The 27,160-nt window shown below is 40.8% G+C and overlaps 6 protein-coding genes across 6 annotated transcripts; 3 read left to right on the top strand and 3 right to left on the bottom strand.

The window, feature by feature from the left end:
• Window positions 1-597: 597 nt before the first annotated feature.
• CCM_00055 (multidrug resistance protein fnx1) lies at window positions 598-2,621 on the top strand (the record flags this gene model as incomplete). The annotated part of the gene is made up of 2 exons (XM_006665215.1): window positions 598-2,471; window positions 2,567-2,621. The coding sequence occupies 2 exons, from the start codon at window positions 598-600 to the stop codon at window positions 2,619-2,621; spliced, it is 1,929 nt and encodes a 642-aa protein (XP_006665278.1).
• Window positions 2,622-3,156: 535 nt separating this feature from the next.
• On the top strand, window positions 3,157-7,059 carry CCM_00054 (kinesin heavy chain; the record flags this gene model as incomplete). The annotated part of the gene is made up of 2 exons (XM_006665214.1): window positions 3,157-3,241; window positions 3,335-7,059. The coding sequence occupies 2 exons, from the start codon at window positions 3,157-3,159 to the stop codon at window positions 7,057-7,059; spliced, it is 3,810 nt and encodes a 1,269-aa protein (XP_006665277.1).
• Window positions 7,060-7,725: 666 nt separating this feature from the next.
• On the bottom strand, window positions 7,726-9,792 carry CCM_00053 (RNA polymerase I specific transcription initiation factor; the record flags this gene model as incomplete). The annotated part of the gene is made up of 2 exons (XM_006665213.1): window positions 7,726-9,474; window positions 9,532-9,792. The coding sequence occupies 2 exons, from the start codon at window positions 9,790-9,792 to the stop codon at window positions 7,726-7,728; spliced, it is 2,010 nt and encodes a 669-aa protein (XP_006665276.1).
• Window positions 9,793-10,186: 394 nt separating this feature from the next.
• CCM_00052 (pescadillo) lies at window positions 10,187-12,169 on the bottom strand (the record flags this gene model as incomplete). Its single annotated transcript, XM_006665212.1, has 1 exon — window positions 10,187-12,169. One exon carries the CDS (start codon window positions 12,167-12,169, stop codon window positions 10,187-10,189), a length of 1,983 nt encoding a protein of 660 aa, XP_006665275.1.
• Window positions 12,170-12,893: 724 nt separating this feature from the next.
• CCM_00051 (GPI transamidase subunit PIG-U) lies at window positions 12,894-14,343 on the top strand (the record flags this gene model as incomplete). Its single annotated transcript, XM_006665211.1, has 3 exons — window positions 12,894-13,032; window positions 13,145-13,412; window positions 13,485-14,343. The coding sequence occupies 3 exons, from the start codon at window positions 12,894-12,896 to the stop codon at window positions 14,341-14,343; spliced, it is 1,266 nt and encodes a 421-aa protein (XP_006665274.1).
• Window positions 14,344-14,612: 269 nt separating this feature from the next.
• CCM_00050 (mitochondrial import receptor subunit) lies at window positions 14,613-16,089 on the bottom strand (the record flags this gene model as incomplete). The annotated part of the gene is made up of 2 exons (XM_006665210.1): window positions 14,613-15,760; window positions 15,939-16,089. The coding sequence occupies 2 exons, from the start codon at window positions 16,087-16,089 to the stop codon at window positions 14,613-14,615; spliced, it is 1,299 nt and encodes a 432-aa protein (XP_006665273.1).
• Window positions 16,090-27,160: the final 11,071 nt, after the last annotated feature.

The raw sequence follows: 27,160 nt of genomic DNA, 5'->3' as shown, positions 1-27,160 counted from the left end.
TTTTTTGGCTTGCAGGAGGAAATCATAGATGCAGCATGCTATTGATGGCGTCTATACTGCAGTTGCTATTGCCTGCAGCTGTATCTCCGTGCCACTCCCAAAGAGCATCAAGAAACGGTGCTCTTTTCCGTCGTCGGACATCCCACGCCGTTGCAGCCCAGGAGATGGATGGTGGGCGTCCTGCCAAGTGAAACGGTCATTAATCCGCCCCCCACCCCAACGACGCATCCACAGTTCAATAAGTTACGCCATTACTTTTTAGTAGTACTCCGTAGAGCGCTTCGTTTGTCATGCTAGTCACTGACTCTTGTCGTTTTTTCCTTCTTCCCTGCTCCATTCATATATGTTCTGGCGGTTATATCCCTTCTCCTGAAAACTGCGCGAGGGACATTGTTCAGCATCCGTCCCGTCCCTTATCCGATCCTGTGTGACGGATGCACGCTTTGCAGGTTGACAGCCTCTACAAATTACAACACCCAACACTGCAGGCTGAGACAGGACTCGACGAATACAAAAGACGGTACAGATTACTCGGTACGGATACATCAAAACGACCATTCTTTGTGAATCGCCTCGGCCAACACCCCCGCTACCGTCATGGCAGCCAACTCTGAGCACCGTTTTAGCGTAGACGGTACCACGATCAATACCGACCGGACCAAGGGCTACAGGACGCCACTCGACTCACCCACCACGCTCTCATCACCAACCAAGCAGCAGTATAATACGCATCCCGCTGAAAAGTTCCCCCCCGCCGCCGCCGATGCTTCATCCTCGGCGCCATCGACGCCTCGCGATGCTGGCGACGACAAAGCCGCACCCGCCGCCGCAGTGGCCCCCGAGGCTGAGCGCACCAAGCTCGAGACGACGCTCGTCATGTTCGCCCTCTGCATCGCCCTCTTCCTCGCGGCCCTCGACATGACCATTGTCACGACGGCCGTCCCGACCATCTCCGCCCACTTCCAGTCCACGTCGGGCTACGTCTGGATCGGCAGCGCCTACATGCTCGGCAGCGCCGCCCTCGTGCCCACCTGGGGCAAGCTGTCGGACATTTTCGGCCGCAAGCCCATCCTCATGACGGCCGTCGTCGTCTTCTGGATCGGCTCCCTGCTCTGCGCCCTCAGCAACAGCATGGGCATGCTCATCGTCGCCCGCGCCATCCAGGGCATCGGTGGCGGCGGCACCATTGTCCTCCCCAACATCTGCGTCGCCGACCTCTTCTCCGCCCGCAAGCGCGGCGTCTACTTTGGCTTCCTCGGCATGATCTGGGCCATCGCCTCGGCCATTGGGCCCATCATCGGCGGCGCCTTTACCCAGCGGGTCTCGTGGCGCTGGTGCTTCTGGATCAACCTGCCCTGCGGCGGCCTCGCCTTCTTCATCCTGCTCTTCTTCCTCAAGCTGCACAACCCACGCACTCCCGTCAAGGCCGGCCTGGCTGCCATTGACTGGATCGGCAACGTGCTGATTATTGGCGGCACCATTATGCTGCTCATGGGCCTGGAATTCGGCGGCAGCCAGTATCCGTGGGACTCGGCCACCGTCATCTGCCTCATTGTCTTTGGCGTCGTCGCCATTGCCATCTTCCTCTACTACGAGTCCCGTATCGCCAAGTTCCCCGTCATCCCTGTTCGACTATTCAACACGACAACGAGCATTGCCACATATGTTACCTCGTCGTTGCACGCCTTCACCTTCATCTCTGGAAGCTACTACCTGCCTCTGTATTTCCAGTCAGTCCTCGGCGCCAATTCCCTCTTGTCGGGCGTCTATTTGTTGCCCTTTGTCTCCGTCATGTCGCTCATGTCTGCCTTTATCGGCTTCTTCATCAACAAGACTGGAAAGTACAAGATTGTCATCAACTGTGGCATGGCCTGCTCAACTCTTGGCTTTGGCCTCTTCACTTATCTCGGTGATCGCCCTCACTGGGCACGCATCGTTCTCTTCCAGATGGTCGCTGGTTTGGGTATCGGCCCCAACTTCCAAGCTCCCCTTATCGCTCTGCAGGCCAATGTTGCGCCTCAGGATATCGGCGCCGCGACGTCTAGTCTGCAGTTTGTGCGCCAGCTCTGCACGGCTACATCTGTCGCCGTAGGCGGTGTTGTCATTGCCAACAGGATGCAGGGCCAGCAGGGCCACCTGACGTCCGAGCTTGGCTCTGACACTGCCCGCTTGTTTTCTGGCACTGATGCGGCATCCAACGTTGACCGTATCAAGACACTTCCTGTGGATGATCGACAAATAGTCAGAACGGTCTACTGGAACTCGATTCAAATCATGTTCGCTGTCTTTACCTGCAGCTGCTTCCTCGGACTCCTCGCCAGCCTCTTCATCAAGCAAAAAACACTGTCGAAGCATCATACCGAGCACAAGACCGGCCTGCAGACACTCAAGGCCGAGGAGAGGGGAAAGAAGCAGAGCAGTGATGAGGAGACTGGGAATACAGCTACCATTGCGACACAGGTGGCTGAAAAGTAAATTTTACATACAATATCGCATAAGCGAACTTGATCGCTCAAGTTGGTGCGCTCGAACAAATAGGCTGCATTTGCATTGCGTTGCATTATAGTATTGGAGAATTTTCTTTGATTTCTTTGGTTGCAGTTAACTGGCAAGATGGTTAATATGAATACATGTATATCTCGACTCACTGTCCACTTTACCGTGTTGTTGAATTTTGCTGGTCAGACACGGCGGACTAGGGTCAGCACACAGCCCTTAACTCGGAACCGACGAGGTAGGTCAGGCTCGTGGCACTGCACAGTATTAATAAATAGAAGTGCACCCCGACTTCTTGCGCCTTTGAGTGGGTGCTAATTTGACATGGAAAAGCAAATCACTGATGTAGGGTAGCGTCGCTGTCACCTGGGGCGCGCGTCGCGTTCTGGTGAAGCGAACAAAACCCGCGCTCAATGGCGCAGATTGTCCTTGAAACGCGATAAAAAGTGCCACGCCATCTCATAATATATCTACTAGATACCTATCAACAGTAAAAGCGATGAAGATTTCTTTTCCCTGGATGAGGAGCATCTAGCTCAGAACGGTTGCTGGGGAAACGCAGCTAGTCCTTGTTGACGCCCACCGAGTGGCTCGATGCTGTGATTGGCTGGTTGTACTCGGTGCAGAAACCTGGCAAATCATCTCACGAGCACAACACCCATGACCGGCTGCCGACTGCACCAAGCCCCTCCCCGCCAGTGCACAAGGCACATACCGATCAACCTACACCTTAATATTGCTCTCTGCATGCCGGGGGGGTAATATGAATGCTCTATCCAACGCCACCATCTTGAGCATATTATCCCGGAACACTGCTGCCACCAAAAACCTTAACAAGACAACAACAACATAGCTCTTGGCCACTACCCGCCGCCGCCGCTTACCATCCCGTCACCATCTGCCTCGGCGTCCCGGACGCGCCACACTCCGGGGCCAGACGCGTATAAATCCTCCACGCTGGCTCATTTACGACAACGCTCCGATCGGGAGCTAAGCCGGTCAGCCATGAGCTCGAGCATGCGATCCGGCGTCTCGAGCCGCGCCAGCGCCGTCCGCCCGCCGACGAGAACATCGACGGCGCGTCACGGCATGCGCGCCGGCGCGGCATCGCCTGCCGACTCTCTCATCTCCAACATGACCGCCGGCGCGAAGCGCAAGGAGCGCGACTACGAACTGGACACGGGCTCCCGCATGAGCACCTTTGGCGGCGAGGAGACCAACATTAACGTCGTGGTCCGCTGCCGCGGTCGCAGCCCGCGCGAGGTCAAAGAGAACAGCGCCGTCGTCGTCAAGGCGGATGGCGTCAAGGGGAACCACGTCGACCTCTCCCTGGGTCCCAATGCCTTGAACAACAAGACGTATTCCTTCGACCGCGTCTTTTCGTCCGCGGCAGACCAGCCAATGATCTTTGACGACACTGTCCGACCTATTCTCGACGAGATGCTATCCGGCTACAACTGTACAATCTTTGCGTACGGACAGACGGGTACAGGGAAAACGTACACCATGTCGGGCGACATGACAGAGACGCTAGGCATGTTGTCCGACGAAGCTGGCATCATTCCGCGTGTGCTGCAGCAGCTGTTTCGAACGCTTGAGCTGGACGACACTGAGCACTGCGTCAAAGTGTCATTCATCGAGCTGTACAACGAAGAGCTGCGCGATTTGCTCTCGGTCGAGGAGACGGCCAAACTACGAATCTATGACGACGCGTCACGAAAAGGCCACGCCAGCACCATGGTGCAGGGCATGGAGGAAAAACATATCAAGGACTCGAGCGAGGGAATCAAGGTGCTGCAGGATGGCAGCTTGAAGCGCCAGGTCGCTGCCACCAAATGCAATGACCTCAGTTCGCGAAGTCACACTGTCTTCACGATTAGTGCATACGTAAAAAAGGTCAACGAGAACGGCACCGAAGATCTCATCAGCGCTGGCAAGCTCAATCTCGTTGATCTTGCTGGCAGCGAGAATATTCAGCGCTCAGGTGCTGAGAACAAGCGCGCGACTGAGGCTGGCCTCATCAACAAATCGCTGCTGACCCTTGGTCGCGTCATCAACGCTCTCGTCGACCGCAGCGCACACATTCCGTACCGAGAGTCAAAACTCACGCGCCTCCTCCAAGACTCTCTTGGTGGCCGAACAAAGACTTGCATTATTGCGACAATTTCGCCCTCAAAGACCAACCTGGAAGAAACGATATCGACACTCGAATATGCATTCCGCGCAAAGAACATCCGAAACAAACCGCAGCTCAATGCCATACCCAAAAAGACGCTCCTCAAGGAATTCACTGTTGAGATCGAAAGGCTCAAGAGCGAACTAATTAGCACCAGACAACGCAACGGCGTTCATCTGCCACCCGACGTGTATGAAGAGATGACGGCACAAAGCGAGTCGCGGAGAATTGTTGCCGAGGAGCAAGGCGCCAAGATTGAAACACTCGAGACGAACCTACGCAATAAAACACATGAGCTGCACTCACTGAACGCTTCGTTTATGGGACTGAAGAAGGATCACGACGGCACTCGGTCGCAGCTTGATAGCACAAAAGATCTGCTGCATGGGGTAGAGAGAGTACTTGAAACGACGCACAAGTCACTTGCCGAAGAGACGGAGCTGCGCAAGGCACATGAGGCTACCGAGGAAAAGCTGACCAAGATTGGCGACGAACTTATCCACAAGCTCCAACGAACAGTCAATGACGTTGGTGGACTGCATGCGAAGAACAAGCGAAAATCAGATCTGCAGTCCATCAACCGGGCTGCCTGGAGCACTTCCCAGATTCAAGTGTCCGATGTCACTTCTATGGTTGAACGTCGCGTTGCCGACTTCCAAGATGAACAGCGCCAGCACATCTCAAGCATCTCAACACGCATGAGTGCCTTTGTGGAAGAGGAACTTCAGAAGCTGTCAGCTACACAAACGTTGCTAGACGAACAACTTAATGCGTTTGCTGATTCCAAGAAGCTTCTACTGGAACAAAAACAAAAGGCTAAGGATGAGATGGATGAGGTGCTCGAGGAGATTAATGTCATTCGCGACGGCGTGAAGGGGCGCGTGGGTGAAAGTTTACAGGTCATCTCTGGCGCCGCGGAGAAGATTGCAGCAGATGTCGTTGCCGAGATGGGCAATCTGCACACACATCTGCACAACTCATATGCCGCCCTAGGCAAGGACTTCAAGTGCATCTTTGAAGATCTTGTCAAACATATCACGGCCCAGCGCAGCGAGTCTGATAATCTTCGACGCCAGCTACAAAACGCAACGAATGCGGCTGTTCTGCAGAGCTCTGGCACCTCTCTGCGTATCCAAGAAGTCATCGCTGAAGAGCGACGGCAAGCTGCAGAGGATCGCCAGAGGCTGCTTTCTCAGATCACTACTTTGATCAACACACAAGCCGAGACGCAGGAATCACGATTCGCCGACAAGGCCTCACAGATCCAGAAATCAGTCACCGAATCTAGCACCACTCTAGAACGTGCCGTCCATCAATACAACGAAGGCATGGAATCATGGGATGAGAAAGAAGGCGATCTCCTGGAAGAAGTCAAGAAGTCTCGCGAGCAACTCAAGACGAAGCTCAAGGATGACTGGAACACGGCTAGCGATCAAAGCACTGCGATTCAGAACACTGCCAAGTCGGTACACGCCGAGACGGTACGTGTTGTCGATGAGCAGGTAGAGGACCTGGGCTCCAAGATGCTTGCCCTCGACGACTTTGTCACGCACGCCCGCACAGAAAATACGACACACCACGAGAACCACGGCCAGTCGGTCCAGGCACTGTCCAACACCATCGAGCAGTCGTTTGGCAATATCTCGGCGCACTTCAAGTCCACGTTTGACAGGTTCAAGAATGTCGGTGAGGCAATGGAACTCGACACCAGTGATATGCTTGAAGCCCTGGATCCGCTAGAATCGCATCTCTGCCAGCCATTGACGAACCTGCGGGAGGGCATCTCCAGCACCAGTCTCCACGAGTACCAGCCAACGGGTGACACGCCGCAAAAGGCTGTCTACCAATACCCGACTGTGCTGCCACGAACCAATCATCTTGCCGAGGGCATGATTGATGAGGAGGACGAGAGCGTGCCACCGTCGCCGCTGATGGTGGTAGATCGCTCTACGGACCCGGATCAGACCATTGTCTTTGCCGATCTGTCACCGCAGCCGCAGCAGCCGGCGCCCTCCTCTACCAAGGCAAGCTCCTCCTCGCCGCGCCTGTCCTCTGCCACGTCGGCAGCAGCGGCGGCCACGGCCCCCAGCTCCCTCGATGGCTGCGTTGCTGACAATACCCAGCTCGGCGCCAGCCTGCGCGAAGTCAACCCGAACCTGGCGTCGAACCTGACGGCGCCGGCGAACCTGGGATTCGAGCCCCGGGCAAGCACCATGTCTATGCCTGTTGAAAATGTGACGATGCCTTTACTGAAGCGCGGCACTAGAACGGTGCGCAGCGTGGCGGGCGTCAAGAGACCCGGCGTTGCGGCCCAGGGACGCGAAAACTTTCCGCCATCGGCACTGGCCGCGGCCGGTTCCAAGAGAAAGAGCCCGCGGCTCAAATAAAATAAATTTCTCAATTACTATAATGACTAGATGAACCAACATCCTCCTCATCTGGCAACGCCTTTCGTCCAACAAGGCAAATTCCCTAACCAACCACACCTCTCAAATCTCTCAAATCTCACACCCAATCACTCGGTCACTTAAAAAGCTGGCAGCATTTTTACCATTCTCGCATCGGCACGGTGGAGGAGTTTTACGGAAAGGCGTCCAATCTTTTTTTGTTCTGGGACGCTTGTAGAGCCAAGAACGTTGGTGGTCTGCATAAAACCAAAACTATTACGGGGGTTGTGGTATATTCGTCGATTTACTTTTGTTTGACACTCGTTTTGGTTGTTTTCAACTGTTTTGGTTAATGGGATGATAGATGGTCCAGCGAAAACACACACGCAGAGTTGCCACACTTTCTTCTAGATACCCCCCCTTTTCTTCTCTGACATACACACGCACACACTTCAAACTTGGGGTTTCTTGAAATGCATTGTTCTGAGATGCCCTTTCTGGTGTGCTTGTTTTTAATCTGCATGCGTGGCGTACTAGCATCGGGTATACGTTTTTCACAGATGAGGTATTGCCATAGAACAACTCGTATATATTTTCTCATAGTTGACTGTCTTGTATGAACATCTACCTGAACTGTTAACACCACGTCCATGTCCAACAGAACATCTATTCGCACTCGTTCAAAGGAGCCTTTTCCTTCTTCCCCGGGCGACGGCCAGCCGGCGGCGGCGTCCCAGGCCCCGGTGACACCCCCCGCTTCCTGCCGCGAACAGCGCTGTCGCCCCGCCACCCCCTGCCGGGGTTGATGGTACGCAGGAAGCCGTCAACGTGGACGGCGCCGAGCGTCTCGTCCTCGCTGTCCCCGGCGGCCTGCGGCGCGGTGGTGGCGGGGTCCTTGTCGCACTCGGGGTGCTTGAGCCGCATGTGCCGCCGCAGGTTATCCCGTCGCGAGAAACCGCTGGCGGCGCGGTTGCACCACGCCTGCGGGCAAAAGAAGAGGACCCCCCCGGACCGTGAGCGTGACCGCGAGCGCGAACGCGACGAGTCGTCCTCCTCACTCGGCAGCGTGCCTTCCCTGGAGCGCTGGCGGAGGCGGTGCTGCTTCAGGTTGGCGGCGCGTTTCCGGTCGTTGTCGGAGTCGTTGTCGGAATCGGAGTCGCCGCTGGGGGACGCGGACAGGCGGATGGGTTCAGGCCGGTACGTGGTGGTGCAGATGCTGGCGGCGGCACGCGCGGCGGGTACCTCGTCGAGGTGCGTAAAGGTCATGCCCTGCTCAAAGAGGTTCGCACAGCGCTGCGCCGTGCGTTGGATGACGCGCGGCGGGAAGCCGGCGAGAGTGGCGGCGGCAACGACTTCGCTCCAGTCGCGGAGCCCCCAGCGGCGAATCCTCCTCTCCGCGTTGGTTTTCTTTTCGCCATCGTCGTCACCCTCACCGGCCGTCCGGTCGGCGCTGTCGCGGAGCTCCTCGGACAAGCGCCGGCTCGAGGGCTGGCGCTGCTCGGACAAGCGCCGACTCGAGGGCTGGCGCTGCTCGCGGGCGAATTGTTTGTCGCCCCGCAGCCAGTCCTCAAAAGCCGCCTCGCGATCCACCTCGGTCGTGGGCAGGCGTCGGTGGTTGAGCCGTGCGACGCGAAGCTCCATTTCCTCCAGCGTCTCGCCCGGCTCAGGCACGTGCACCTTCTTGGGCCGCCCGCGACGTCGCTTGGAGTCGGTGGGCACCTTCTTGGGCCGCCCGCGACGTCGCTTGGAGCCGCTGGGTGCGGCCGCGGCGTTGCGGCGCGGAGGGAGGCGCGGACGGCCGCGGCCACGTTTGCGCGGCTTCGTATCGCGCTCGGTGTCGGATCCATCCGGCGTCTCCGCTACGGACGAATCGGACAAGTAGGTAAGACCAGCCGCGCGCATATTGTGTAGGGCGGTGAGGGTCTTGTCGACTAGAGTTAGGATGTGCTGTACGGAGGGCTTGAGGAGTGTTGCTGATAGCTGGTCGTCTGCGGAGACGACTCCGTCGTATGTTTTGTCGGCCTTATTCTTGCGCTGCGGGTGCGGCTCATCTTCAGCTATCGACACATCAATAGCCTGCTGTACACTGGGCTGTGACTCTAACTCTGATTCCGTAGAAGAGGATCCGTCGCTGTCTTCGCCGAGACGAGGCGAGGCCGGGGTTTCGATGGATGGCACGATTGGTTGGGGGGGGTTGCGGCGAGAAAAGCGCTCCTTTGCGATGCGTAAAATGGTGGCTGTTACTTCGGATCTGAGTTCAGAGCTGGGCGCCACGTCCTCGTTGCGACGAAAGACAAACTCGTCCTGGCCGTCGCCGTCATTGTTAAACAGGCCGACGGGCGGTAGATGCTTCTGACGCAAGGGCCAGGCCGTCCACCACTTGGGTGGCGTCCAGATGGTCTCTTGTCCATCTTCCTGCATGGATGGCAGTTAGTATGTATTGGTACAAAAAAGGGCCGCGCGATAACAGACCGTTTGCACGAGGAATTCCTTGGCAGTCTCCGGGTCTGCTGCGCGTTTCTTCAGCGCAAACGCATTGTAAAGATGCACGCCCAGATCCTCGTCCTGTAGTTGTTTCATGAAGCGCCATAGTAGGCGCTCTTCCTCAGTAATGTCGCGCCATGTTGATTTTGACCCTTTCCAGCGGTTTGGTCTGTTTTCGTGGAGCTCCTCAGATGCGATGGAGGCGATCTCGTCGCTGTCCAAATCCCAGGCGACCTCTGGTTGCGACATGGTGGCGCGGTGGGGGTTTCAGGCGCCGAATCTTGGCGAATTACACATGTATATATGGTGCTGCATGTGTTGTAATGATTATTATTGCGTCTTTCATTTAGAGAAGGTCGCTGAGGTTCAGGCGTGGCTATCGGCTGCGAATATTTGGTGTTGCAAAGTGAAAGTGCAGCAAGGTTTGTTTGCCAGACCCACGGTGAGGAACTTGGTCTTGGACGCCAACGACTGACCCTATATCTACGTAGAACCAGCCCATGGTGAATGTATTTTAGGTAATTCGTACACATATACACTGTTGTAGCTACAATTACTCCTCGAATGAACCATAAATTTTTTGCATCCGTCAGAACAGTAAATCTAAGAGTTTTGCTTATAACACAACAAAATGCAGACCAAATTACGCCGATGCCTTCTTCGCTTTTTCTTGTTCTTTTTCCAGTCTTCTTCTCTTTCCGCGCAGCTTCTCGTCGACGGCGCTCTTCTTGTTATTCGTATACTGCATCTGTTCAAATAGCTTGCGCTTCTTCTTGCTGAGCATGCCCTTGGCACGCTCAAGATCCTCGGCCTCTTCACGCGACTTCTTGGTCAAGGCTTTGCGCGCTTCCGCTTTGGCTTTAGTTTTGGCATTGACCTTCTTGGAGTTGAGGGAGGTGCCTGTCATCTCGGCTTCCAGCTCCTGCTGACGCTGTGCGGCCTCGTCTCCCTCCTCCTCGTCTTCATCCTCATCCGCATCTACGTCTTCGTTGTCCTCTGCATCGTCGTCCTCGTCATCCTCATCATTGTCCTCGCCGGCGATATCCATGCCTTCAGCAGTCTCATCAGCATCGGCGTCTTCAACCTCGGCATCGCTATCGGCATCAAGGGCCTCATTCTCGGGCTGTTGCTCCTCGAGAGGAATCGTGGGGTCGTATGCGCCCTGTACGTTCTTGACAAACGGACTCAAGTGAGGAGGCAGAGAAGCGCCCGGAGCATACAGGTGTGCCTCCTTCAGCTCGCCATCGTTGAAGCTGTCCCAGACCCACTGGGGCTGGACGTATATGCGACCAGGAACACGCTGGTTTTGTGTCAATTTTTGAGAAGTCTGGTTGTCCTCACCGTCACCCTCTTCGGTGGTGACAGCCTGCACGACAGGTCGATCGACAATTTGATGTGTGATGGAGGGGTCTAGCTCGTTGGTAGTGAAAGCACCGTCGCCGAGTGTGGCATCCCAGCCAACGCGCTTGCAGCCGAAAGCCTTGAGGATGAATTCAAGAGGTTGACGTGGAGTCTCACGGGAGAGATAGAAGGTGAACTTGGAGAATAGAGCACCTTGACCGCTGCCGACAGCGGAAGGCTGAAGCAGGATATCGCCACCTGGCGCAGCAGGTTCAAACTTGTCAAGAGCACCAGATTGATCTTCTTCTTCCTCTTCAGCAGCAACGTCGGTTTCGTTGCCATTGGCCTCGCCGGAGGTCAAGGTCTTGACAACTTTGTTGACAGCAGCCTGAATCTTGGGATCGGGGCGGTGGGTGATCTCCTCCAGCTGCTTCTGCTCTTCACCGCCGACAAGAGTCCTTCCCTCGAGGGTGAAGGCGCCAAGCTCAGCAGCGTTCTCGTCCTTGACCAGGTCAAACTTGGGAGGGTACTTGAGGCCAATTGAGGTGTACAGTCTGAAGTTGATGAAGCCGAGCAGGGTCATGTAAAACTCAATAAAGGTACCCATGATGCGGAAATCAATATCGCCAACGACACGCTGAGTGAACTTGTAAGGAACAAGCCACAGAACCTCCTCACCCTGAATATTAGCCTGATAGTAGATTCCCTTGATGGAAAGGAAGGACTTGGTGAGACTGCGCGAGATAATGAGGTAGTGCTGGAACTCTAGGCAAAGTCTTTCGCATCGGGCGATCATCTTGGCTGGGACGGTAGAGGTCGAGGGCAGGTTGGCGAAGAGGAAGAGCATAGACAAGCAGTCATCCAAGTCTCTCAGGGCATCGACAAAGGTAGGGTAGCGTTCGCGGACGACATGGTCGAGAGTGTAGTTGGGCTTCCCAGTCTTCTCGGGGCGGGCTGCATTGCTGTCGAGACGAGCAGCATCCTTGACATCACCGCGGCCGAGGGCCTTGGAAATCTTCTTTTCGAGGGCCTTTGTGTCTCGAAACTTTTGCAGGAGAGGCTCGTGCAAGAGATACTGAATATCCTTGTGGTAGTAAAAGGTGGTCGAGGCGGTCGACGACTTGGAGACCTTCTTCTTGCTGCGAGGCTCTCGCGGGTAGATGCCCTTCCAGATGCAGAGCTTTCGAAAGTCGGGCAGGCTGATTTGGAGCTTTCGGATAGCCTGGTTTCGGGTGACGAAGTTTCTGGAGGCTCCAGTATCGCCCCTTCTTCTAATGCGAGCCATTGTAAGTGGTGATGGTTGACGGTGGTTGTAAAGACTGGTCTTGAACAGCCTTTTTCTTTTTACAACTGGCGGGGCGCTGTTTGCGCTGACCAGCCGCTTCCAAAGTTCAACTTTTTTCGCCAGAAAATTTCGTGCCAGAGGACACCGCCCTGGGTTGGATCCTAGATAGGACTAGCGCCATTGATTATCAACAACGGGAAGCGAGAAGCAGCAGGATTGCGTCAACGCAGGATTGCAGTATATAAAGCTGGCTGGATAAAATCATTAAAAAAAACACACCTAAGTTAAAGCCTCTAGGGTATTATTCATATTTATGTCAGAGTTTAATTCTTTGCTTAAGCACGCCAATCGTAGCTATGACTATTTTGCTATGCTGATGAGATGCATGCCCCACCACCTGTGATTGGGGATAGGTACCTACAGGTGACAAATCGGCAATATAATGAGGAGCCTGCAAATACTGTTTTGTTTCTTATATATGTTGTGAATTATTGCGATAAATAAGATATTGTCCATTATCTAATAATTCCTGAGCTTCATGCGGTCAGCTTAGTTGCCCTTCTACATTTCACCAGGCAGCTTGCCGACTAACGCGACCCGCTCGTCTGCTGCGACAACTCTGGGGCCAAGTGGCCTTGATGGAGCAAGCTCTCCAAGCCTCGAGTTGCTCCCACGCCGCCCCAACGCCCCCAACGTCGCCGGGGATCATGCCATGACTGCAACCATGGCTCTACGGAACAAGGCCGGCGTCTTCGTCGGCGCTGCTTTGTTGCGACTTGTGCTCTTTACCGCATTCCCCCGCCTTCCGGACCGCTTGACCGGCCGCGTCGAGATCTCGACCCCCGTCACCAGCTTTAAACGATGTGCGTCCCTCCTCTCCCGCCCTCCCGCGCGACTCGATCGAATGCGCGCATGCGATGCGCGCCGCCGACAGCCATTCGTCTCTCACAAGCTAACCTGCCGGCCTCGATGTAGTGCAAGAAGGCCTGTTTCTATATAACCACAACGTCGATCCCTATGATGGCGGCGTCTTCCACCAGCCGCCCCTGCTGCTTCCCCTCTTCTCACTGCTCCCCGATGTCAAGCAGTGGCCCGTCTTTACCGCCGTTTTATACATCCTTGTCGACCTACTCAGCGCCAGCGCGCTCTCCGCCATTGCGGACTCGGGCGAGGCCGGCCAAACGAAGCTCTATACCTCCCCGCGACGAGCCAAGACGACCTCAGGCTTGTTCATTGCCGCGGCGTACGTTTTCGACCCTAACCATGTCGCATCCGACTTTTCTGCGCCTGAAGCAAGACACTAACCTCGATACAGCTTCTTATTTAACCCACTTACCATCGCTACCTGCCTGGGTCGCACCACCAGCGTCTTTACCACATGCGCCATCCTCCACGCCATCGCCAAGGCACTCGCCGGTTCGCCATTGAACGCCATGGTCGCCCTGGCCTTCGCCTCATATTTGTCCATGTATCCCATCTTGCTCCTCCCGCCGCTCATTATCCTCGCGTACGATCGTCAATCCGCTGGGCGTGCCATTGGTAGCGCGCCAACCTTTACGGCTACCTGCCTTGGTGCTGTGGCCGCCATCCTCGCCATGTTGTTTGGCATGTCCTTTGCGCTAACGGGAAATTCCTGGGCCTTCTTCGCGCGCACATATGGCATCCAACTGACACTCTCAGACCTGACCCCCAACGTGGGTCTGTGGTGGTACTTCTTCATTGAAATCTTTGATCCATTTCGTGCCTTCTTCCTTGGCGTCTTCTGGCTTCACCTTGGTGCCTATGTTGGCGGCTTGTCGATACGAATGCGTGGGCAACCCCTGGCGGCAATATCAGTGCTTTTGGGTATCTTTGCCATCTTTAAGCCATATCCCTCGATTGCTGACACGGCACTGTTCCTCGGCGTACTCCCGCTCTACCGACACCTATTCCCGCTCATGCGGTACAGCTTCGTCGCTTCCTCGACGGTTCTGTACTCGTCATTTTTGGGTCCCGCCTTCTACCACCTGTGGATTTATGCGGGAAGCGGCAATGCCAACTTCTTTTACGCCATTACGTTGGTTTGGAGCCTGGGCCAGAGCCTGCTCGTCAGCGACTTGGCATTTGCGGTGCTAAGAGATGAGCTAGATGTTGAGAGACCTGATCTTATTGGAAAAGAGATAAAGCAACTGTAGCGTGGTGGGTGGTTGCTGAACAAGACTGTTCAAGCTGGAACTATATATGAGACAGGCTTCATGGCTAGATAAATAGTGTGAAGCTGATCTCCAAAGTCATTGTAAGATTATAAGCGCATGCATGGTGTTCATTGAATGAGGAACATTAAATAAAAGTACACTTTCTATCATTGATTGTACATGATTTACTGGACATGTTATATAAATACAGGAGGGGGTATAAAGCTTTCGTTTGATCTTTCGTTTGATCCACGATTCAGGCAGGATGCTCAGTCAATCTCGGAGTCGATGTCGACAATGCGCCCACCTGTTCCAGCGCCCGCGGCAATGGGACTCGCAGCAGGATGAACAGGGCCAAGGACACTATCAAGCATGGAGCCGAGCTCACCAAACTGACTAAGGCGGGAGTTGACCGGTTTGTATGAGCGCCAAGTCTGTACGCGGGCGCCAAACGGTGCAAGGTTGCGGTACCAATAGACCACGTAACTGAAAGCAGCACCGGTGAAGAGTAGCCCGGTTGCCAGCGACACACTCCGCTGGTCAATGCCGACAATCTTGCCTTCGCAACGGCGGCGAACCTCGCCGGCGTAATGCTCGCCAAGAACAGGCGTGTGCCGGACAACAGAGTCGAAAACCCTGCGAGTGGCGTGAAGATAGCCACGATGCGGTGGAGCAGCCCAAACAGTACTGTCGGATGATGGGATAGCGTTGGCCAGAATATCATCAACGAACAATGTAATCCGGGGAGCATGTTCGGCTACCCAGTCCTTTAGAAAGGCTCGTGGCACAGGCGCTTTCAGCATCAATGCAAGGTAGCCGAAAGCGAGGCAGTCCAACGATGTTAAGGCTTGCCCTGGGATGAAGCGAGGTGGTTGCGTCCCCGTTTCTGACAGGAGCCCTTCCAAAGTTGCCAGGCAATTCTCAGTTAAGCTAAAGAGTCGGATGGCAACTGCTTGCTCGGGGGTCATTTCCTCCTTGACAGTATTTTTGTGATTGGACGTTCCTGGGAGATGCTTGCGGAGCGTCTCCGGCAGGGCGTCTCTTCCTGCGGTGAGATGCAGACCGCCATGGGGATCAAAGTCTGTGTCGAGCTCTGCGAGCCCGAGGTGCTCGACGCGTTGGATGGCCTCGGCGCGAATCAGCGTCGGCACCGTCCAGGTCAAGGGAAACCGGAGAAGCGTTGAGTACGCGGGCCGCGTCACGGCAGACCAGTTGGCTGCCGAAACGTAGAGGGAGAGATCGAGCAGGGCCGAGGCGTGGACGCTGAGGTAGGCTCCAAAGGCAGCGACATCGGCCCCTTGGGCCGCATCCAGGCGGCCATCGAGGTTGTCACCGAGTGACTTTGAGCTGAGGTATCTCACTATCGCGGCGTAGCCGCTGGTCCATACGCCATCATGGTTCAAGGCGGGAAGCAAGCCTTTGAAAGTGGAGGAAAACTCAGGTCAGCAGGGTCAACATTTTCTGGTTTCATATATGCAGGCAGGGTTCGGTGAGGAGGATAGCGCGAGGCAGCCGCCGCGTATGTGGAAGCTGGTCGACTTCCAAAAAGACGTGCACATTGGGGAAGTCACAGAAAACATATGATTGGGACATACCTGAGGGGCTTACGGAGGCGTCGTTGCTTGGAACGATGCGGAACTGAACGGTATCCCTGGCCGCATTATGAAGATATGTGATGGCGGCGATGCATTCGGCGTCAATAGAGGGGACCCCGAATACGGGGCCCCATACGTGTAGCTCAAGCATCGCGGACTATGGATACGGATAGCCTGCTAGCTATCAAGGATGAGCAAGTGCGATGGTGAAGAGTTGTTTGATACGCGCGGATGCTGAACAGGGGATCTGGCGGGTTGATAAAATTTAGCGGGGCGGGTGTTTTGGTAGACGCCCAGCCAGGTAGACGAGGCGCATCCTGAGATTTCCCCAGGTATATATATATATAGCCTCTAGAATATGATTTGTGAGTCCCAAGTTTGGAGTGCAATTTTCACCAATATCCTGCCTTATGCATTGTTAATGTTAACCCTGTGCAAGCAGGCAACTTAAAGCTAGCCTCTTATTAGCCAGCATATAGGTAGGAGACCCACTTTTAAAGGTTATAGACCTATTAATCCTAGCTATTAAGGAAGGTAGTATTTATATTAAAGTTATCTAGATTATCTTAATTATTAAGAATTAAATTAATATTATTATTATTTTATTATTATTTAAATATACTTTAATTTTAATATTAATTAATAATTATTAAAAACTATAAATAATTAAAATAAAAAAAAGTAAATTAATTATAATTTCTTTTATATTATTTAAAATAAAAGATTATTATTTATTATAACCTATAAAGATTATTTACTTTATTATTTATTATAAAAAAACTTCTTTTAAAGAACTTAATTAAAATATTTATTATTAAATTAATAATTTATATTTAACTTAAAACCTTTTTAAAAAGATTTATTAATAAAATAAGCTTAATTTTTATTATTTATTAGTATTAAAAATAATAATAAATATACTTTTTATTAAATCTAAAAGCTAAAAAATAAAAATAGTAAATAACTTAAAAAGATTCTTAAAATCTTTATTTTTAGTAAATAATAATAATTAAAACTATTAAAAAGCTTATTAAGAATATAAAACTTTAAAATATTTATTATTAAGTTAATCTTAAAGAATAGTAAATAAGCTAAGAATAGAAAATAAAAATATTATAAAGCTATTATTATTAAACTAATTTTATAATATAATAAAAGTTATAATAAAAAAATAAATAAAAAACTAATTATTAAAAATTAACTTAAATATAATAATAAAGAAAGATTTAAATAATATAGTTATATAAATATAATTATATTTTAAAATACTAAGATAAAAATATTAATTCTTTAATAAAATTCTTTTTATTTTTTAAAAAGAGTTTAAAAAGTAATAGTTAATTATATTTAATAGGCTTAGTTAATATATTAAAAAGGAACTTTATAATTTTCTTTAAAGTAAAGGTATTTATATACTAATTAAACTAGGTATTAAGATATAAAACTAACTAGTAAAACTATTAAAAATAGAGAGACTATTAAAATAACTAAAAAAAGATAAGGATTACTTAAATTATATTAAAATACTATAAGCCTTTATAATATACTATTAACTAATAACCCTAATCTAGCTAGAAGACCTATTAATAAATAAGTATAAAAACTATCTTATTTAAGACCTTAATAAAAGTAAGAACTAATATAGAAAGAATAGAATTATTAAATAAAGGAATATATATATCTTAATTAGGGAAATAAGGGTATATAAGAAGATTTAGATAAATACCCTATAACTCTAGAATTCCTTAGAATCCCTAAAGACTAAAAAGGTAATTATTAAACCTTAATATTTAAATATTATAATAATAAATATCTTATAGTTAATATTAAAAGTAGTTATTAAACTTTAACTATAAATAACTACTTTACTAATTACTTAATAATAAATATTATAACTAAAGGTAAAGAATATATACCTTATAAAATAGTTAAGAATAACTATTTCTAAGGCCTAAGATATAATAGAAATAATTATTAATAACTATTTAAATAATAATATAGTAGTTATAATCTAGGTTAATATAACCTTAATTACTATAACCTAATTTATAATTAATTAAAATTTAATTTATATTAAGAAGACTATAATTCTCTTTAGCTAAAGGTAAATATCCCTTATAAACTAGTTAATTTTAAAAAGAACTTTTAAGATATTAAAAAGTTCTTTAAAAGCTATAAAAATAACTTCTTTAATATTAAATTCTACCTATTCCTTAATAAATATAAAAGGTTTAAAATCTTAAAAGATATATTTAATTAAATATTCTTTATTATATTAAGAAATTAAGCCTAAAACTTCTATATTATAAACCTTATTAATAAAGGTATAGAATTTAAGAAGTTTATTATAAGTATTAAAGTATACTTTAAGCTAGCTATTAAGATTAATAAATATTATTAAGAATAGCTAGCTTTCTTTTTTATAGATATAATAAAAAAAAATAATAGTAAAAGTATAACTTAATATTTAATAATTATAACTAATAAGATATAAAGCTTATATTAAAGGATATTTAATAGCTAATTATATAGCTTTTAGAATCTTATATAGACCCTTTAGATAATAGTTTAAGGTATTCTAGCCTATATTTTTATATTATTTAAGCTAGTTATAAGTTTTAAAAAGTTATTAGTTAATATTTAATAATTAATTATTATATATAAATAAATTAATAAACCCTTTATAAATATATTTTTTATAGATTATAAATTTAAAAGTAATAATAATAATAACTATAGTTAAAACTAACTTTTTAATTACTATTAATAATTATAAAAAAAGAATAACTTTTATAATAAAAATAATTAAAGAAGTTAATCTTTAAAGAAATACTTTATTTATAAAAAAGAGGAATATTAGTTAACTAACTACTCCTAGAAAGAATATAAAGAGGCTAAGAGGAAGTAGTTTAGTAAAAACTACTTAAAGTTACTAATTACTAAAAGATATTAAGTATACTTAGCTAAGATTAAAAGTATTAAAGAAAATAAAGAGATTAATAATATCTAAAAAGTAATTAATTAATTCTATATAAATATAAATAACTAAAGTAAAAAAGAAAAGATAAATAATAAAAATAATATAATACTCTAAGTATATAATTCAAATTAAAGCCAATTTAGTACCTATAAAGGTAAATAGTCTAAATACTTAGAGAGCTATATATAGTATACTATAAGCACTAGACGTATAGTAGCTAAGAATTTATAGTAAGTATAAATTATATAAGATAACTAATCTACTATAAGGTAGAAAGGACTAGAGTTACCTTAAAAAAGAATTAGTTATAAAATTAGTAAGACTTATAGGTAAGTTAAGCCTAAATTAAGACCTTAAGTAGACTTATAAGAATAGGACTAGTTTATATAAGTTTTAACTAGTATTTAAATAATATTTAAACTCTAATTAAAAAGATAGGTTATCCTCTTTTTAGTTATTATAAAATAAGAGAGATATTTCTTAAAAGGAAAAAAGGATAAGCTTTAGTTTTAATAAGTAATATAACCTACCTTTTTCCCTTCCTACTTTTCTACCTAATCTAACCTAATTATTATAATTTTAAAGCTTTTATAAAAGGATTATTTAGAAAGAAAATAGAAGGCCTTATTAAAAATAAAACTAAATTATAAAAAGAAAGAGGTATCTTAACTCTTTTATCTCTTTAACCTCTTCTAAGATATTCCCTTACTATACTAATAGGGGATAATATAATTTAAGAAATTAATAATTTTCTTAAAGAGGCTAGAGATAATATATCTTCTTTACTAAATAAAGAAAAGAAAGAGATCTAATAATAGATCTATAAAGCTAGGTAGAAGAATATTTTAAAAGAAGAGTTTTAACTCCTAAAGACTAAGTTAAATAAGGGAAGTTATTTATTATAAAAAGAAAGTAATAAAGATAGTTACCTTTCTTAAGGTATTTAGATTTAAAATATTACTAAACTATTAAACTAATATAACTTTTAAATCTATAATTAATAAAAAAGGGATTTATAAAAAGCCTTTATAGCTAATTTAAAGAAGTTTTATAAAGAATCTTTAAAAATTATCTATACCTAGGAATATATAGACTTAGCCTACTAGGCTAAATAGGATTAATACCTAGATAAGCTATTATTAAGTAAGTAAGAAGAATATAGTAAAGACTAAGATTACTTTATAAAATAAAGTAAAGTCTTACTAAAAGACTTAGCTAACCTAAAGATAAATATAGCTATTACCTTTAAGTCTACTAGATAAAGGCTAAGCTAATACCTTATAGATTTCTATTTTTACCTAGATTTATTAAAAAAGAAGGTATTAATACTCTTAGAAGTTAGGAGAGTTTAGTAATACCTTATAAAACTATAAGAGTAGCTATAGAAAAAGATTATTAACTATATAAATAAGAACTTAAAGATAAGAGAAGAGGTAGTCTTAGCTATAACCTAATACTAAGAAAGTAATACTTTAAAATAAAGACCTTTAGACTAAAGACTATAAAAAGGTATAAATAAAAGGTATAAACTAAACTATAAGAATAACTATTAAGATTAAAATAGACTAAAACTAGATTATTAAGGAAGACTATATATACTTTATTAAAAGAATAAATATCTTTTATCTTAAAGAAAGAAAGAAATTATTTATTATAAATATAATAAACCTAGGTATATTATACTAAAATATCCTAAGAATAAAAATACTAATAAACTAGACTTAGGAAAAGGAAGCTAGATAGTATAATTAGTTCTTCTACTACTCTAGTTTATACTAATCTTCTAAAACTAAAAATATAGAATTTAAAAAAAGAGCTATAAATAGAGTTTAAAATAGGCCTAATATAAAAGGAACTTATATAGAAGGAAATAATAGCTAAACCTTTCTATATAATAGGTATTTTAGCTAATTAGATAAATATTATTTAAGTTATCCTAGATATAGGGGCTATTATAAGTCTAATTAATATTAGGTTAGCCCTTTAACTTAATATTTAAAAATTAAAGATAAAACTACTAAGAATTAAGATAATAGGAGGGGCTTAACTATAAGTAGGTAATCTTTATAAAGTACTAATTACTTTAATAGATTCTAGAAATAATATAAAAACTATTATAATCTAGTATTCCTTATCTTAAGATTTAGATTAAAAAGACTATTAGCTTTTAATTAGGATACTAGGTTTAAAAAACTATAATATCTTTATTAATCTAGGCTAGTAGTTATAGTTCTTTAAAACCTAAAGTATATAAATTATATTAGATAAGCCTTAGTAGTTTAAAAAATAACTATAAACTATAGTAATAGTTTTTATAGTAATTAACTTACTAGAACTACTACTACTTTTAGAAGATAAAGAGGAATTAAAGCTAATACTTCTTATAATCCTTTTTAAACTATAAGATTATTTTAATATATTTAATAACTTTAAAGCTAGAATTATCTCTAATTTTAAGGATTCTAACTATACTATTAATATAGTAGAGGGATAGATACTACCTTATAGTCCTATCTACTCTCTCTCCTTAAAGGAATTTAAAACCCTATAGGAGTTTATTAATAAAGCTTTAAAAAAAAGGTAGATTTACCCTTTAATAAGCTTTACTAGATTTCTTATACTATTTATTCTTAAAAAAAATAAAAGCCTTTAACTCTATATTAACTATTAAAGTTTAAATAAGGTTACTTAAAAGAACTAATACCTATTACCTTTAATTACTAAGATTCTAGACTAAATCTCTAAAGCTAAGTACTTCTTAAAAATTAATATTAAAGATATATACTATTAAATCTATATTAAGAAGGGTAATAAGTAGAAAATAGTATTTAATAGTTATTATAGGTATTATAAGTTTTTAATAATATTATTTAAATTAACTAATATACTAATAATATTCTAGAGCTATATTTACTAAGTAATAAGTAAACTACTAGATTATATCTATATTATCTACCTTAATAATATCCTAATTTTCTTATAAACTAAAAAGAAATATATTAAATATTTAAAATTAGTTCTAAGAAAACTATATATTATAGAACTATATATTAAATTCTTAAAATATAAGTTCTATTAGTTAGAAGTTAAGTTCCTAAGGTTCTTACTCTTAGAATAAAGAATTTAAATAGATTCTATAAAAGTAAAGATAATATAAGAATAGCTTAAAATAAAGATATTTTAAGAAATCTAAGTATTCTTAGGATTTTATAATTTCTATTAATAATTTATTAACTAATACTTAGCTATAGTTCTCCTACTTATAAGTTACCTAAAGAGTATAATAAATAGGAAAAAGCCTAGAAAGGTAGATATAGGTAAAGCTAGCTAAAAGGTATTCTAATAGCTTAAAGAAGTATTTTAAAGTATACTACTATTAAAGAACTATAAGGTTAAAAAACTAGTTTAACTTAAGACTAATATATTTAAAAATATAATATTAAGAATAGTATCTTAAATAAATAAAGAAAGGAAATACTATCTTTTTATTTTCTAGTCTTAGAAATTAATAGATATAGAATAAAATTATACTATTAAAGACTAAGAAATACTAGTAATTATAAAGAGTTTTAAATATTAATAATAATACCTTAATAAGACTAATATACTAATAGAAGTCTTAATAGATTATTTAAATCTTTAAATATTTATAAATACTTTATAACTTAATAGTAAATAAACTAAATAGTATATATTTCTAATACTATTTAGTTTTATAGTAAAGTATTATATAAGGAAAGGTAATCTAGTTAATACCTTAAGTTATTAACCTAACTATATTTCTAAAGATAGCCTAGATATAAGTCTAATAAATAATCTTAAAAAGAAGATAGTATTTATTACTATAATTAGTACTTAAGCTATAAAGAGCTAGGTAGAACTAGTCTAACTTAGAAATAGGGAAGATATAAAAGACTTAGATAGTATATTAATACTAAGTAATATATCTATAGGTTAAATATAGGGTATAATCTTATAAGACTTAAACCTAACTTAATAGAAATTTAGTAGGCTAGGTATAGAAGTACTTACTATAGTTATAAATATATATTATTATAAAATAAAGGAAATAGATTTAAAGGTATCTATTTTTAAAGCCTAAAAGGTAGATTAAATATACTAATAATATTTCTAAAAGACTTAATAAGTAAAAGGCTAGTAAGTTAAAACTAATTTATTACTATACTATAAAGGTAGAATCTATATCCTTAGAAATATAGAGCTTATTAATAGGCTTCTATAATTATACTATAATAATCTATTTATAGGATATTTTAGTATAAATAGAATAAGTAATATTCTTTAATAAAACTTTTATTAGAAGTATATAAATTATAATATAGAAGACTATATTACTATATATACTACTTATTAGTTAATAATAATAAAGTAATATAAACTATATAGTATACTTATATTATTACTAATATTAAGTTAACTATAGGTAGAATTAAGTATAGATTTTATTACTAGCTTATTACTAGTCTATTTTAAGAATAAAGAGAAGGACTCTATTCTTATTATTATTAACTATTATATAAAGTATTTACTTTTTTTTATAATCTCTTATATAATAAAGGCTACTAACCTAGTAGATTTATTCTATATATAGGTAGAATTAATATTTAGTACTCTAAATAGTATTATCTTAGATTATAGTATACTATTTATTAGTAATTTCTAGGTAGAACTATACTATATAATATATATTTATTAATAATTATCTACTACTTTCTATCCTTAAATAGATAGGTAAATAGAATAAATAAATTAGATATTAGAGTACTATTTATATTACTTCTTAATAAAGGTATAATATAATTAACTAAGGCTATTATATATAATTTAGTATATATATAATAATACTATAAATACTATAACTAAGAATAGCCTAGCTTTCTTACTTATAGGTTTTTATTTTAAGATATATATATAAGTTAAGGTTAACTTACTTAAGAAAGGACTACTAGAACCTAGAACCTAGGTCTAGAAACTATAAGAAATATAAAATAAAATAACTTAATATTAGGAAGTAGTAATAATATACTAGAACTAATATTATAATATAAAATACTAGTTACTAAAACTTAAAAAGGGAGATCTAGTTATACTCTTTATAAAGAATTTTTAAGTTAAAGTAACCTAAAGGAAGCTAGCCTTATACTAGATTAGACTACTATATATACTAGATAAGATAGGTCTATAAGCTTACTAGCTTATAATACCTAGATAATATAAATATCTATATAATATATTCTATATTAGCTTATTAAAGCCCTAGAAAGGGGGTAATACTAAATTACTATTAATATTAAACCTTAAAGATCCTAAAGATAAGTAAGAAATAAAGAATATTATAAATAGCTATAAGTAAAGAAAGATCTAATTATTCCTAGTTAAATAGAAAGGCTAGCCTATTAAATATAATAAATAGGTATAAGAAGAAAATATAGCTAATATATAGGTAAGTATTAAAGAATATAAGACCTAAAATAGTCTTAAGAATATACCTAAAGGGAGAGGATATTTAAAGAAAAGGTTATATTAATAACTACTAAAGGGATAAAGAACTCTTATAAAATAGTATTAATTATATAATAAAATAGAAAATAAAAAATAAATAGAGGTCTTAAATTATATCCTATTTATTATAAGGGAATATTATAAATACTAAGTATATTCTTTTTAAACTCCTAGGCTTACTTAGGAAAAGAGAGTAATAAAATATATAAGTAATAACTTTAAAAAGCAACCTTTATACTTAGCTAAGGGTTATAACTATTATTAGTTAGGGTTAACCTTAATAAAAAGAGCTTACTATTAACTTAAACTATAACTATATTATATATATTTATTAGATTATTATACTTAATATAGGAATCCTACTAATAAAAAGGATAGTTAGCTATAAGCCTAAAAAGGTTATAAAAGAAAATATATACCTATAAAAACTTCTTTATTACTATTAAATTATATACTAAGTTATATTAATTTTTAACTATATTAAAAGTATATACTAAATTAAAACTAAGCTAAGCTAAAGCCTAATATACCTTAGGGGATAGAAGATACTTATTATTATTATTTATTACTTTATACTAATATTAGCCTAGGTCTAAGAAATAAATAAACTAGGTATAGTCTACTAGTATCCTATAGGGATTCTAAGAAAAAGAAAAGATATTAGTATTAAGATAGATTTAAGTACTAAACTACTAATATATAGGTTAATAACTAATATATATAATACTATAGTATATATATTAGGATATTTTAGCTATAGACTAGTAGTATCTTATAAAAAAATATTATTTAGGAAGATAGCTTAAAATAAGCTTATATTAGTATTTTATTAAAAAATAAAGAATATAATATATATAGAAAGTATTAATTATATAAGTATTAAGTATAGTATTAATTATTTTATTAAGTAAATTAAGTATACCTCCCTTACTATCTATATTATCTACCTACTCTTCTTTAAAAGACTAGTTATAAGTATTAATATAGTCTATATTATTATTATTATTATTAATAATAGTATTTTTAATATTTATATCTAATTTATTAAAATTAATAATAAGAATAGTTAAGGTAATTAGTTAGAAGAGTTATAAATAAAGTATAAAGTTATAATTATTAAGAAAGATATAATATAACTCTATAACTATAAGGTTTACTACCTTAGATAATATAGTAAGATAAGTTAAAAAAGATATAAATATAAAAGCTTATAGAATATAGCTAGGAGTAGGAGCTTAAGGAATAATACTAGGGGTAATATAGCTAGAGCCTTAACTATAAGTTAAAACTAAACCTTAAATAGGCTAAATATAATATCCTCTTTAAATACTAAAGTATAGAATATAGCCTATTCTAAGAGTATATATAAGAGAAATAGAAGAGTTAGTATTATTACTCTATTCTATAATATATATAGCCTTATTATAAAGCTAAAGTGCCTCTTTATCTTATTTAAGTTAGTAAGCTACTACCTAAGCTATACTTACTCTAGGAGCTAGACTTAAGGTAGGTAATACTAACTAAGAGCTTAGAAAATTATCTATAAAATAAACTTATAGTATAGTTTTAGAGTTTTTAGGCTAGAGAAAAGAAGGATAGGTTAGTAATATCTATTAAGATAGGAAAATAAATAAAGATTAAACTATTATAATAGTATAAAGCTATACCTATATACTTTAGTATATAGTATTATTCTAAGCTATATAGTTTATAAGGTCTTTAAATTAACTATATAATAAGCTTAGTTAAGGTAAGATTAGGAATATCTAGTTTAGTAAAATAGCTACTATATTAACTTAACTTAATAGTAATAAAAATACTAGTTAATATACTATCTAAGCTAAAGTAGTTAGTTTAGCTATAGTAACTTATTATAGGCTTTATAATACTTAATAAAGACTTATTAATAACTTAAGAGGAATAAGAGACTAGTACTACTACCTAATTATAACTATAAGAAATACTATATAATCTAAAAATACTTTATTTTAAGTATATTTATTTTAAAAAGAAGATATAATAAGCTAAGAGGAATATAAGAATAAAGATAGTATAAGTAAAGGATATAGAAGATAATAAAAAAAAAACCTATTTTAAAAATAACTTAGGGAATATTTATATTATTCTATTAATTATTTACTAGCTAGTAGTTATTAGCTAATAACTATAATACCTATATAAATTAAATATACTATATTTATAAAATAAATCTATTACTAGGGTATAAGTATAATTTATAATAAATAGAAAAATAATATAAAGGCTAAGAGGATAGTACCTAGAGAAGCACCTCTTAAAAGGGGAGGTAATTATAATACTCTAAGTATATAATTTAAATTAAAGCTAATTTAGTACCTATAAAGGCAAATAGTCTAAATACTTAGAGAGTTATATATAGTATACTATAAATACTAAATATATAGTAGTTAAGAATTTATAGTAAGTATAAATTATATAGAATAACTAATCTACTATAAAGTAGGAGGGGCTAGAGTTACCTTAAAGAAGAATTAGTTATAAGATTAATAAGACCTATAGGTAAGTTAAGCCTAAATTAAGACCCTAAGTAGACCTATAGGAATAGGACTAGTTTATATAAGTTTTAACTAGTATTTAAATAGTATTTAAACTCTAATTAAAAGGATAGGTTATCCTCCTTTTAGTTATTATAAAATAGGAGGGATATTTCCTAGAAGGAAAAAGGGATAAGCTTTAGTCT

The sequence above is a fragment of the Cordyceps militaris genome (assembly GCF_000225605.1).
Source record: "Cordyceps militaris CM01 unplaced genomic scaffold CCM_S00001, whole genome shotgun sequence".
Lineage (NCBI taxonomy): Eukaryota > Fungi > Ascomycota > Sordariomycetes > Hypocreales > Cordycipitaceae > Cordyceps > Cordyceps militaris.
This window is presented reverse-complemented; position numbering and strand designations above follow the sequence as displayed.